This window comes from Enoplosus armatus, chromosome 6, assembly GCF_043641665.1.
Source record: "Enoplosus armatus isolate fEnoArm2 chromosome 6, fEnoArm2.hap1, whole genome shotgun sequence".
Classification (NCBI taxonomy): Eukaryota; Metazoa; Chordata; class Actinopteri; order Centrarchiformes; family Enoplosidae; genus Enoplosus; species Enoplosus armatus.
The window spans coordinates 2,153,011-2,167,528 of NC_092185.1; the positions used below are offsets into that span (position 1 = coordinate 2,153,011).

Here is a 14,518-nt window from a genome sequence, read left to right on the forward strand (position 1 = left end):
CCTCAATAATCCTCAAACTGAAACCACCACTTGTCCTTTTAAACTGATGTAAGGAGTTCATATGTGCTGTGCTGCCTGTCTCCATCTGGCCTGCTTCTGTTTTGAAGTATGTAAGCATGTTAATCATATGTACTTTTCTAGCTCCCTGACTCTGTGGGCTCTGTTGTCTCCTGTAGGACAAGGGAAAAGGAAAAGGTTTGGTGAAGAATCCCGCCCTGGAAGAACAGGACGCTCAAAACCTGGAGGTTGTCGCCTTCTGTGAAGACGTAGCAACGTAAGCTCCCTCCTGTTGCAGTGCAGATGAAGCCCCCCCTCAGACTGTTATTGACTGTCTTTGTTTGTTCAACTGTCTCACAAACTCACATTGAGCAGACTGCAGTTCTATACCTGCCAACCTGCCCAACCTACGTAGGAAGAGAAAGTAATAACAGAGACAGTTTAAACCTTTAGATGGTGATGTTGCCACCTACAGGCAAGGAAAGTAATAACTGCAATTGTGACCTGCAGACAGTGAGTGTTACAGTTTTAACTGTTGTCCAGCATTTTTCAGGTTTAACATGTAACAGTTGTACCAGCAGCTAAATATTAAATACTGAACATTATTTTGATTGTTATTTTGGCTACAAAACACTGAAACAGAAACACAGTTCAAATTGTGGCTATACAACCCAACTAATTTATAGCCAAAAGTCATCTGGGAGCCCTGAATGTTTGTTCCAAATTTTGTGACCAATCCGTCCAGTAGATGTTGAGAAATTTTACAGGATAAGTGAAAGCTTGGACCTGCTGGCGGCGCTAGAAGAAAGGTCATGGGATCACTAAAGTCATTAGGATTCATCCTCTGTGAACGATGAATGTCTATACAACATTTCATGGCAATCCATCAAGTAGTTGTTGAGATATTTCAGTCTGAACCAAAACCCGCAGACCAACATCGCCATTCCTTTAGCCATGCTGCTAGCAAAAAAACCCCAACCTTTTTTTGGTATGTGAATGTAAATGCATACACATTTTCATGCATATACACACATAATTGCATGTTTTGCAACTCTGTTCAGAATCTCCAGTAGTTAGTTTGGGTGGAGTGATGATGAAGCTGCGCTCAGAGAATCCACTTTCATTAAGAGTCAACGCCCACTGTCTGTCCAGCGACTTCAGTGCCTGCTTGTTGGTCAACACTCGCTCCACAGAGTTTGATATTTAAAGGAACTCATAGTCTTCAGAGCGTTTTCATCTCATCAGCTACCCAAGTATCAAATGTGGCGACATTATAGGCAGAGTGATGACTTTTTGTATGTGGAGGCTATTTCGACTTGATTTCAAATTATTTTATATAACCTTATTAGTGTGCATATAAATACCGTTTTTATTCAGATTTGCTGCTCCTCCTCCCTTCTAATCCAGTTTTCCTGTTATACTGCCCAAGATGCGTCCAATAGTCTCATCCAAGCAATCTGATATGCCAGGCTGGCTCTGGCTGCCCCTGATGTGTTTTCACTGGCCAAGTAGACCAAAATACGGGAAAAAAGTGTTGACTCTGCTCTGTTGTGATTTTTTTTTTTTCTCTACCAGTCTGCGCTCCAAATTCCCTCATGGCGACATGCACACCAACCCCGGCTACGTCCTCAGCCCTGTCATTACCCAGAGAGACGGTGGAGGTGACAATAGCTGCTCTGTCAAGGTTTCTATTGAAATCTCAGAATCTCAGCAGCCTGTAACCTTCACCTGTGACGGTAAGTGACAGAAAGTGTCTATCATATATACGTATGAACCATCTTTAAACCAGTTCTTAACAGGATAAAGCATATGGCAGATTTTACAACTGTTGTAACACTAGAACATACTGAGCACAAATCAGGATATTTCATTTGCTAGAAACTACAAATTATGGGAATTCTCAGAGTTTGTGTTTGAATTAGGCCGTTGATCATGACAAGGATGCAGTCTTCATCCTCCTCCTGTTTTGGAGGCATCGAACAACAACAGCTTTTTTTTTCTAGAATAGACATTAATTGTAAGAATGGCCCACTGTTAAGTGTAGAAAATCCTCTACACATGGTGGTACAGGATCACATTTAAGTCAGCCAAAGAAGAAACCTTGTACCTCCTTTGCCTTTAAGAGTGAGCAGCTCAGATTGCAGATATGAGAGCTCTGAAGGAGGAAACGACATTCACAGCTGCCAAACTCTTAACCCCCTCCCCACCTCATTTTTTCTTTTTCTTTTCATTTTTTCTCTCGTGGGAAGTACACTACGTTCCTTTTCTGCACAAATAAAGATTTGTCCCCTCACCATGGTGTAGCCATGTTGGGCAAAAGGGACCGGAGTCTAGTTGTTTTTTTTCTTCAAGGGCCCACTAAGAGTTTTGGTTTCCTTCCCTTGGTGTTCGGGGGGCTGTTATTGGCTAACCCCTCGTTATACACATACAAAAGTACAACCACTGTGATTGACAGGTCTTTTGGGATCCGAAGCCAAGCACACTGGAGGCTGCCAGCCAATCCACTGGGCTTTTTTGTTAGACATGTTATCCCAACTGTGTGACCAAGTTCACCACTGTCTGTGTGGGTCCCTGAGGATCACCATTAGGCCACTGTGTGTGTGTGTGTGTGTGTGTGTGTGTGTGTGTGTGTGTTGCTGTCTATGTCTGCTATAAGGGTGTGTTTTATTGTCTGTATATTTATACGTCAGACAACCCCACTGAATTGTTTCTTATGACAGCCAGCCCATATATTTACACATAGCCATGTCCTCAGCACTCTCTAGTGTCTGTGTATGTAACAGACTGTCCTACTGACCCAGACACCTGTCTGTATAGCCCAGTTCAACAGCAACAACCTATAGGAAGTATATTTACTGCTTTGCTCGTTCTACATCCTAATTGCACTTCCTGCGTCGACTCCTCGTTTATCTCGACTTTCTGCTTCTGCTGAGTTCGCCTCCTCCCGCTGCCCGGGTCACTTCCTAGATATGCTTCCTTCTTTCCGAGCATGATGTCTAGTTCGTTGTTTCCTGGTTGACTTCCTATGTTGTCAGCAGCGTGTTGACCCACATTGTTTGTGTTTGGATTCCTCTGGTTGGACACTGCTGGAATCTGCTGTCCGGAACAATAGGCCTCAGTTCTGCTGGATAGAAAGATAGATAGAGAGAGAGGGAGGACAGGAAGGCTACTTCTCACATTCTCCTCCCTTTTCTCATTCTTCATTTCTTTCTGTGTCCCACTCGCTTGTTCTCCTGCCCTCTTTCTCTTGCTTTTCTCTTTCCATTTTACTTTTCCTTTTCCTAATTTTCTCTTTTCTTCTCAATTCGTCTCCCCTCCCTTCTCTTGCATGACAATATTTTCCTCCACCCTTGTTTCCTTGCAGCATCTCCTCATCCCTCTTTCTTTCGTCTTTCTCCCCATCTTGCCCCCCTTTGCTCCTCCTGTTGTCCCCCTAAATGAATCCTGTTATCACCTCAGAGACTATACAGATTAACATGAGACGTAAGAAATGTATCACGCTCTTTCTTGCCTCCCTCTTCTGTCTTTTCTTTCTCACGCTTTGTATTCTCCTAAAACTCATTTTACCTTTATATTTCTTTCTGACTTTTGTCTGCTGTGGAAATGGCAATATTTTGCAACTTTTAGGCAATATTGCAAAAGGTCATTACATTTACTTGTGGCTGATTGTCTTGTGCAATTATGTGAAAAGTAACAATGGAAAAATCTGTTGAGTAAAGAAGGATGTAAAAGGAGATTAGAGATTATTTTCTGAAATATGTCTGTTGTTATTGCTAGTGTCATTGCTGGCCATGTTGTTGCATCTTTGCCTTTACTCTTTTCCGAGAGAGCAGAAAGAAAGAAAGGAAATCAATTCTTCCAGGGCATAGCTGTGAACTTGTGGACTTCTGGGGATTCCTAACATACTGTGGCTGAATAGGGGAGATGGAAAGAGTGAGAGACGGAAAAAGCAATGCATTGAAAAAGATTAAAAAAGAGAGAGAGAATGCAGTGAGAAGGAGGAAGGGAGAGTAGGAACAGAGAGAAATAGAGTAAGACAGGATGAGAGTTATGAAGAAAGAAAGTGGTAAAGGTGCACTGATGAAAAATGAAAATGAGACAGATTAAGAAAATCTGATGTATTGTGAAATAGATAAAATAGATGGCAGGAGCTCGACAGAGGAAAGAAATGCTGGGAGTTGGCCTCAGGTTACTGTCTGCGGCTGAGAGGGTGTTGGAGAGGGAACACCATCGTGTTTCTCATTTCAGACTTAAGAACCCAGAACCTTTTCATTCTCAAAGTTCAAAAAAGGAGCAGGAATTTGACACTGGTGGAGTAGGATACCAATGCAAATACACAAATATGATATGAATAAGCAATACATGCCAGTCCATTCATTTTTCGTATATATCAATTCTGTCTAAAATGTTTCACATGTGATGAAATTGGGGCCTGAGGTCTGTAAGTCTCATTAAAATGTGTGTCAAGGTATTAACAAAATGGTGTGTACCTAATAAACTGGCAAAAAGCTATAACAGCCAATTCACCATGATGCACTGATGTTTGCCTCAAGATGTTATGTTATGTTATTTGTTAAGGGCATGCTGTTTTGTTTGTGATCGTTTGAGATTGCTGAACTGAAAAAGATACGAGATGAGTTCCCAGAAGCTTTTACTGAATGCCTTAATCATGAATTTGCATGCATTTCAGCCTTAAACTCTTCCATTTTCTACACACCGTTATAGTGTAACACTGTACTTTTTCTTCTAATTATTGCTTTTCCATTTTCCTCCTGTGTCTCCTTTTGTCTCTGAATCTGTGTCTGACAGTTGGACTTGTTGCAGAAGCAGAAATCTGTGTTTTCTCTGAGTCATGTCGGAATTAGATCATTCCTCTTTTACATCTGAAATATGTTGGTCCTGTGGATTTAACAAGTGCTGTGTGACTTCTGGCGTTATCCTGCCCTTTCGTCAGCCCTCCCATTGTGGATCCTACACAACACTGATTGGACCTGAAACTTGTATTTTTGCGTGTGCCCATGTGTGACACGCTAACACCATTCCCCAACCATGTGTGAAATGGTTAACAGCATGCGACGGAGGAATTTTCTCCCCTTTTAACTGGTGCCTTCAAAAATGCCCTGCTGGGAATTCCCTTACCACCTCAGAGCGCTCACAAAATGAGGCGTTGCCTGTCTAATTGCTTTGCTAGAAAACACATATATCACCCCAGCGACCACCGCCACGGCCACACAGGCATATGGGACGGCGAAGCTAAAGCTACTGGTCTAAGTAGTAAGAAAAGACTCAGCATTCCTCTGAGGGGTGGAGGTCTGTTGTTGCCAGAGCCAGGGGTGGTCTCCCTCCCTGTGTGTCTATGTCAACGTCTTTTAGGTATCCTGAGTGTGTGTGTGCTTGAGATGTGTCTGTATCTGTCCTTGTATCTGTCTTCCCGTGTTTGTGTACAGTCAAGATTAAGAGTGTGCTTAAAACCTCTGTAGAAGTAGCAAAACATCGGAATAATCTGCCGTGTATCAGGTTGCACTCTCCACCCAGTCTCCCCTTGGCCGGACACATCAGATATCGGAGCATACGCCAACACCTAGAGCTGATCCCAAATCCCCCCCACTTGGTGTCGTTCCACAACACACGGCTGTAATCCCTTTGATTCGAGAAGGTAGTTTTTATTTGAAATGAAACACGAGCTGCTCAAAACATGGCAGGATGGTTTGCGGTTAGAGAGAAGTTCTTATAACTGTGAGGTCTGTAGTTCAGTTCCCACGGCAGCACACAGGTCAAAACTCATCACTTTGAATAAGACTCTCTCCTAAAAGGGTCATTTGTATGATATAGTAGCATGACATGACAGGCACTTGACGCCTGACCCTGCTAATAACATGTATACATGTGTGGGATACAGAGTTTAAAATTCCTCAGGTCCTTTTATTTGAACCACCACAAAGACATTTCTTGATCATACTCCTTGTATCGTATTGTTTCCCACTTGTTTTTAGTTTCCTGTAACTGAGGTATAACCTTATTGTTTTAAAAGCATTTTACCTCACTCTCATTACGTTTTCTCTCTTCCATCATTCCCTCTCTTCATCCTCTCTTTTCACCAACCACTGTTCCCTCCCTTCTTTCTGGCTTCTCCGTTTCATTGCCCCTCCCTCACATCTGTCTCATGTGGTTCCCTTTCTCTCCATCAATATCCCTGATCTCCCTCTGGCCCTCCCTCTCTGCCTTCCTCAGTGAGTTCTCCAGTGGAGCTGTTGATCAGTCAGACTCTCTGCTGGGTCCACGATGACCTGGACCAGGTCGACTTCTCCAGCTACCTGCTCAAAGTGTGTGGCCAGGAGGAGGTGCTGCAGAAGTGAGTACACACAAACAGAAAAGTTATGTTGCTCCCGTCAGAAAGAAATAACTACATTTATCTCCAAAACGTTTCCCAGGCTGACCTGGCGGTTTTGTTAATTATGCATCGGGTTTTGTTTTCTTATTCCCTCTCTCTTTTCTCTCTCTCCCCCTTAATGTTTCTCTTCTCTCTCTCTATCGCTCTTATCTTGGCATCCCCTCAAAGTCTTGTACAAAGGGGACTGGCGGATGTTTCTATATCTCGCCCCGTGCCCTCCTCCATAGAAATTCTGTTCTCCCTCTAATCTGGGCTACATGGGAATGGCTGCCCCCATACCAGGACTTAAAGGGCCAGTACACCCAAATGTTCAAAGTTGCATAAGTAATCTGTTCTGATGATACCTGCTGAACAGGTTAATGTTGTGTATGCTGTGTGACCATATACTGTAACTAATCTTTACAGCCTTGCACTTGCCAAGTTGTCAATTCTTGTGGTAACCATGGAGACAATCAGACATCTCTTTCAAACGCATACACTGAGAGCCATTGTATTAAGACCTGTAAATCATGATTATTATGGATTCCTTGATGCGTTCAACGCTGGCATCATTGCTCTACCTGTAATCATAGTAAAGACAGCCCTCTCAGGACGGGGCCTGAAGCCATGTACCATCTGCCAAATCCCAAATATTGGTAATGTTTGTTCTTAGCCTGTAATTTAGCGAGCCTCCCCTGCCACACCAGTGATAACTTGTTAAAACCGTAGCGGCTTTTGTCATTTTTCTTAAATGAGCTACAGTAGCCTCTCTGTGACTGTGATCAGAGGATCCTGATTGGCTGTGTTTAAAGCCAACATTGCACAAGGTTGACTCTACACAAAACATCTAATCCTGGACATACAGTATGTCTAACAAAACATGTCTTTTTATTATTGTGTTATTATTCTAAAGTGTTTTTGGATTATACCATATAGAAAACTTTAGAATCTGATTGGGTGGTGGTGGTGCATTATTTTTGGAATAACAGTAATAGTGTCGCTGGTATAAGAGGGATAATCCACTCTGACTTCAGTTATGAAAGAAAAACACAATCCACAGCGTATAGTGTGATTTTCTTAACCTTGCCTCTCTGTTGCCCTGTGCCACAGTAAACACAGCCTAGGCAGCCATGAGTACGTCCAGAACTGCAGGAAGTGGGAGAATGAGATCACATTACAACTACTCTCTCACTCCACCATGAGAAGAGACTTGGCACGCAGTGTAAGTCACCCTATCAAGCTAACATACGAGCTCATATAAACTTTATAGCAGAATGTTACTGAACTGAGACATAAAACATTTCATGTTGTGCCACTAAGATTCATTTTTAACTTTTGTCCCACTGGAAACTGACAACATTTGGTGAAATGATGATCTCAATCATTTCTAATGATAACGGATCACCTTTCTTTTTATCGGCTTGGTTGGTAAATGTTGACCTCTTTTATTTTGTTTGTTTAGGCGGAAGATGACAACTCTCCAGTAGATTTAGAGAAGCACCTGGGCCAAGTGGACAGGCCATTCAAGGAGAATGTCACCAGGTATGAGGGCCCTGTCAAATGTCTGTGTATTTATGATTTTAAGATTTTGTTTTCTAGTTAAGAAATTCTGTTATGATGAACTCCTATTTCAGTTTTTCACTAGTATTCCTATTTGAGTGAATTAAATATACAGTTTTTTGTCATTTTTATTATGCCAAAACATTTTAAAGATCTGAAGTTATACTTTCTAAACTTTCTATGTTCTGTCCTTATCTGATTAACACTGATAATAAGTGATACTACTGTCATTTTTCATTCCTCACTCACCTCTCTGTGTGTGTCTTCTTGCAGACAAGGCCTGGCTGACTATTTAGAAGGCTATCACAATCAAGTCAACATCTGCCTACAAAATGAGGTACATGTGGTCCCTGTGGTCTTGAAAGTAAAGTAAAATGGTAGTCTTTAGTTTGGAAAACAATCCATTGTACTGTGAACTCTTCACAGTACTTCCTGTCCTTCAGAGAGTGTGTGTACACTGTTAAGCCTATGACAACATTAACTTATGTGTAGAGCAGCTAGTTATATGTCCACAGTACTTTGTAGAAAGGTGTGTATTTTCTCCTGATGCTACACCTAAATAGTAGTAGTGTAATGGAAGGCCTCGTGAATCTCCCTGAAGGTTTTTGTGTCAGTTAGAATACCTCACACATAAATGTTTGTAGACTGGGACATTCCTGGAAGGCAAGCTTTCTAGAAATGGCACATGTGTTTTTCAGCCAGTGCGGGTTATTGTGGAGTAATTGAATGCAGACTGAAGTGAGAACTGCGCTCCACCCTCAACCCAACGTAAACCTGATAATGGCATCAAGATTTATATGAGGGAGCCTTGACAGTAACGGATTTACTTTTAGCATGCCAAAGTGTGCTGTTTTGATCCCTGTTTGTACAAACGCATGCACACACAGAAGGCTGGTTTGAGTTTGAAATACTGTTTATGAGTCTCTCACAGAGACCTCCTGATGTGTCGTTCTTGTGTTAAACAATAGGTCTGTTTTAAAGACGAGCTGAAAACAAAAGTATGCATCAGGAGGATATCCCTTTCACAACAGGCTGGAATGACTATGTGAAGATTGATGCAGTTGTAACACACGTGCTATACCAACCTGCTCTGTATCTCTGTATTCAGAGTACCCAGTATAAGACGGTGGACCGGGTGGTGCAGACTATGAAGAACCTGTGCTGTGCTCTGGATGAGGTGGAGACCCAAGCCATTACAGAGGCTGTCAAAAGGCTGCGACACTCCATCAATTTACCCAGGACCCGCTCACCCAAGGTGGGCTCTTGACACATACTGTATGCGCTCACACATTCACACATACTATTGTTTAAATGTAAGGATGTCTTTGTTTTGCTTTGTAGATGGGGTCCACATCTTCTGGTCAATCATCAAATGGTAAGTTCTGTACATACACACAGTCACGCCTCCACTCCAAACTCTACAATAAGAAATAAACACCATTTTGCTGTCCAATGGAAAAAACAACAAAGAAATGCACTGGCAGTATTCACCAACTAATGGCCATAAAACCACCATGGACAGCTTATGAAGTTCCTGGGAGTAGCAGCATGTACAGCATGTAGTATGTCACTGTGGTGTTTATATTACAGACAGAATGACAAGTCTGTAATGACAGCAGGACAAAGTTGACCTATTTACTGATGAAAAGCTGATTTAAAATGTGGTTTATTCCAGTGCGAGTATACATCTTCTAATAACTGTGTTTGCGGTCTCAACTATTGCCATGATACGTCTACGACCCCACATTGATCCCTACCTGACCCTGACAGGTCACACCAGTCCTGTGGAGGAGAGCATGGCCTTGCTGACACAGGCTGTCTACGGCCTGGCCAAGCTCTACTTGCGCTCCTTCTGCCCCCCATCTGCCTCCTTCAGCTCGCCTCCGTTGCCCCAGGGCGCAGACGGGGAAGGCGTAGAGGGGAGGAGCAGCAAAGAAGCTTCTGGCACCACAGACCACCTTCAGTTCACTCTGTTCGCCTTGCACGGCATCCCGGCCAACTGGGTCAGCAGGTAAACAGTCAGAGGATGAACATACATGAACATACTCTGCCCTGCGTCTACATTTACTTTTAGGGGCACAGATGAAAATTAAGGCGCACAGTTATCCACTAATTATTTTTAGACTTTTGAAATTAAGGTTGCTGTTTTAGCATTTTATCCAATCTGAACTCAGTATCAGATCTGCCTATTTAATCTGAATCCTTTCAAACCAATTTGTGAACCTATTTATGTTTAGCGTTCAAGTTACAAATTATAACTAAAACTAAAAGCTGAAAAACTAAAACTTTGCTGAGAACACACAAAGCCAACATCAGCAGTTACAGACAGCTGTGAAAGTGAAAAGTTGTTAGTTGAATGTTTTGTACTTTGAGCTTTGCTAATAATAGTGCTAATAAGAGCCCTGCTAGTGTAGAGTAACCACTTTGTAACTCAATATGAATATAAAGGATAGGGGGTCATTTATTGCACAAATGACACAGCTTATTGTAGACCATATATGAAGTGTACTGGTCTCTTTTGTAGATAGGTGTGTATTCTATTTGTTTTATAAAACAGTGATGTGCGTCTGTTGCTGATGATGCTGCTTCACAATAAATCACTGTATAATGACATAAGGGTGAACGACCACATGAAGCATGTGATATATTGTGCAGCAGAATGTTTCTGTGAAATGTTAATATTCGAAGTACTCTTTCCTTTGTTGGAGGATAATTAACACCTTTATTCATGCATTTATTCTTGCATGATCACCCACTTGTTCAGTATTATTAGTGCCACCCACATTTCACTTAATTGTACTTTTGCATGGTAGGGTCAAAGATGAAGACAGAAGCCAGTTCAGAATTACAATCACTTTATTTGTGCATACAATGAATAAGAATAAGCTTAAATTCACAAGCAAACAGTAATGTGATGATCAGAAAACATGGTTTTGTCTCTAGAATAAACGTATACGATGACAATTTATTGGTAAGCAGCTAGGACCAAGGAGAGTATTTTTGTGACACTGCAACATTACGGCACAGGCTGTGCTGTCACAGCAGATAGTCTAGTTTTCTTCCACTAAACAAACAGCTCCTGTGTTGCTCCACATGTCTTATTTTTCCATGCCGGTGTCCAGTTTCACCCTGACTTTATCTCCTGCGTGTGTCTGGAACAGAGCTGAGCCACATTTTCCGTTCCCAGCTCTGTCACGCATCAGCGACCAGACTCATTACATCTCTGATGAGCCCTTCCACAGTTGCATTGGTTTGGAACATCTAGAAATGTATAAAAATTATTTTGGATTCTCTTAAAGTAGGAAAAAAAGATGAGTTCAAAGACTTTGAAGTAGCACAGGAAGTCTGGGTAAATATGGGAAGATACTGTTCATTCAGTGCCACAGTCATTTCACCAGACAGTCATCACTGGAGAATAGTCCTCAGCTATAGTTCCGACTTGTTGAGCGCACAATCAGTATATACATATGTCATGGTGAAGATCTGGTCAATAGGTTATGGTCGGATTAAAAAGAATATAAAGGAACTTTAACCCTGACTGTGAGGTGGGGGCAGGTTTAAAAGCTGCTTTCCTTTCCTTCCATGGTCATTTTCTGGTCAGCCAGTGAGGCCTTCACAAAGAGAGCAACTACTTAATAACAGGCCTATTTACTCAAGCAGCTATTTTAAGCCAGCACCAAACATTGCTGCAGTGACAGTCATTCCAAAGACACCTCCAAAAATATTTAGCTGCTCACAACCCAAGGCCAGAGGGACATAGCGAGTACAGTAATTCCCAGCCCAGACGAGTAGCTAAGCATATCTGTTGTTTTGTGGTATTACTATAATGCTCCCTTATTGAGATCTGAGTGTTTGGCGTAGTTGTAGCTAGTGTGTCATCCATCTGGAGCCTCAGTAGATGCCACGGCATTGCCAGCATATTGACACACCATGACTAGTGGTGGAGCTGCCAGCACAGATGGCACTGAGCAGTGGATCAAGCCTGTAGTGGTGAAAATGTGTATCTGATGTGCTTGTATTTTCTCTCTCCACTCACATATGACTCTAATTGAAACACAGAGGTTATTTTTGAATGTGTGGTTGAGCAGTGCAACCAAATTAAATGCCGGATATGACTGATTTGTTCATTATTGCATCACGTCTGGAAATATAAATCCCTCTTTGTCCACAACAAAATGTGCATGAAGGAAACACTCTCTTTAATTGTGATTATTGGAGTTTGTTTATTTCAACATGTTAGCCTATATTAATATTACATAGATGTCTTATTTGTATTAAAGTTACAGTACTGTATATACATGCAATCATATAGAGCTAATGTAATAGATAGTTGTGTTACACTGAAGTCTCTGTAGTCTTAAAGCCTCTACACAGCCATGGTCCACCCACACAGGTGTTTTCACTCATGGTGCCTGATCAGACCTCTTCTCAGGTCTGTGTGGGCAGGTACAGAGAAGCTTCCCTGGATGAAACAATATTAAAACAGTTTTTAGAAAAATCAACCTGCAAATCATTGAGGTCTAATCCGAATAGTTGGAACACCTGTGTGGGTGTTCAGGGCAGTCAGTGTTATCAGTGGTCTGATTCAGACCAGAAGGTTGCTGGTTCAAGTCCCACACTGTTGAGAAAGTCTGGTTGGGGATCATGAACAAGATGCTGCCCCCTTGCTTACTAAGCTATGAGTTGCCCAGAGTTGCCAAGGCACTCGTAGCCCAGTTGCTCCCAAGACGAAGTATGTTTAACTGTAAATCTGTGACGCAGGACGTTGCTGAACGTGTGCTCATAGTGTCTGGGATAAAAAACAACCTAATTACGAACTTACTTAGAGACATGTAGACACAGTAGAAATACTTATTGTGTTGTTTTGTTGCAGTTATGAGAAGTACTTCCTGATGTGTTCCCTCACCCACAATGGCAAGAACCTGTTTAAGCCGGTCCAGTCAAAGAGAGTGGGCACATACAAAAGCTTCTTCTACCACATCAAATGGGATGAACTGTGAGTGATTGCCTTGACCCCTTTCCTTTCCTTTCATCTCCTTTCCTCTCCTCTCTTCCATTTATTTGCTATTTGAAACTTCCCTTTAACAACAACGTACTGTCCTTGTCTCTCCCAGGATCAACTTCCCCATAGCAGTAGCTGTTCTCCCACTGGAGTCCATACTGAGCCTGACTCTGTTCGGGGTGCTGAACCAGAATGCCAGCGGCTCCCCAGACTCCAACAAACAGAGGAAAGCTCCGGAGCTGCTGGGCAAAGTCTCTATGCCGCTGTTTGACTTCAGACGGTGAGGAGAGAGGAACATCCGGTGTAGGCTGGACTCATGTTTGACTGGATGTTCCACGTGTTGTGACATTTTTGAAATAACACTCAGTTGTGAAAGATGTATTCAAAACACTCACTGCCTGAGAATTAGACATATTCTATGTTAAACTCATTTTACACATTGGTCGGTCAGCAGGAAATAAGTCCTTTACTTGTTTTTATACATATATAATTTGAGTCCTTGCCGCAGTGTAAGGAATGCTATTTATAAGGTTGCTTACCCCGATTATTTTAATAGTTTTGTTGTTGTTGTTGTGGTTGTTTATTGCTGACTGTGTTTTGCAGGGTGCTTGCCAGGGGCAGCAGGTTGTTGTGTCTGTGGACATCTCCCCAGGGAGCTGCTGCTGCCGCTGGATCTACAGGCAGCCGCAAGAGGGTGCCCGCAGAGAGAATAGTGCTACAGGTATGTGATAGAACTAATAGTACCAAAATCGTCTAGTGTACATCTGATAGTTGTTGTACTGGTGGTAGCAGAAGTAGCAGAGCTGGTAGGTGTAGTAGTGGAAGCAGTACTGTGGTTTTAACTGTGGTCAAACGGTGATTAAAGTTACTCCAGAGGGATAAACTGATGACTTGTGTTATTGTCAGGTGGACTTCCCCAGCTCAGCGGTGGATGTTTTATACGTGGGTCCCAAGGAAGCCGCCAGCCCGGAGCCCCACGCACTGGAGGAGCTGGACCCTGATCTGCGACGCAAACTGGAGAAAATCTGCAGCCGAGCTTCCAATTTCGGGTAGGAGCATCTCGGCCGTGTTTTCACAACTATAAAGTGGTGATAGCAGTCTGAGAGTCGATATCATAAACATGAAACAGTGAATGGGTCAGCTGTTTCTGTCACTTCAGTTCTAAGAGTTTGTAAGGGAAATTGGGTTTGCAGGAATGATTTAGAATGAAAGCACTGGAGAGGCGGTCTTAATGTTGCTCAGCTTGATGTGCAAAACAGACGTGCTTCTTGTACAAACACAAGAGGCTCGAAGCAACTGCTGGAGAAGTCTAATAACTTCTTAAATTGTGATTCAAATGTCCATCTGCATGAGTCAAAATGCAACAAAACCTGGTATTGCATTGTTCTTATGTGGAAAACGATTCTATGGTCTGTAAGACAACACCACTAAGTCTGTAATGGAGTACGTGGTACCTTATCAGAAAATGTGGGGCTTTTTGAGAGAGAGTCAAAAACATGCACCGAAACTTGTTTCTAGTTAAATTTATCCCCTTCAGCAGTCAGCTTTTTGGCGGTCTCTCAGACCACCCAAAATCTGTTTGACTTACC

At 42.4% G+C, this 14,518-nt stretch overlaps 1 protein-coding gene across 1 annotated transcript in view; it reads left to right on the top strand.

The window, feature by feature from the left end:
• Window positions 1–14,518, top strand: part of pik3c2a (phosphatidylinositol-4-phosphate 3-kinase, catalytic subunit type 2 alpha) — a 42,169-nt gene that overhangs the window by 15,126 nt on the left and 12,525 nt on the right. The window contains exons 3-15 of the mRNA XM_070906659.1: window positions 177–274; window positions 1,573–1,733; window positions 6,229–6,349; window positions 7,478–7,589; window positions 7,830–7,909; window positions 8,201–8,264; window positions 9,036–9,182; window positions 9,269–9,302; window positions 9,698–9,938; window positions 12,801–12,923; window positions 13,042–13,209; window positions 13,533–13,650; window positions 13,836–13,978. Of these exons, the coding sequence (XP_070762760.1) occupies window positions 177–274; window positions 1,573–1,733; window positions 6,229–6,349; window positions 7,478–7,589; window positions 7,830–7,909; window positions 8,201–8,264; window positions 9,036–9,182; window positions 9,269–9,302; window positions 9,698–9,938; window positions 12,801–12,923; window positions 13,042–13,209; window positions 13,533–13,650; window positions 13,836–13,978 (1,610 nt within the window). The remainder of the gene's footprint in view (window positions 1–176; window positions 275–1,572; window positions 1,734–6,228; window positions 6,350–7,477; window positions 7,590–7,829; window positions 7,910–8,200; window positions 8,265–9,035; window positions 9,183–9,268; window positions 9,303–9,697; window positions 9,939–12,800; window positions 12,924–13,041; window positions 13,210–13,532; window positions 13,651–13,835; window positions 13,979–14,518) is intronic.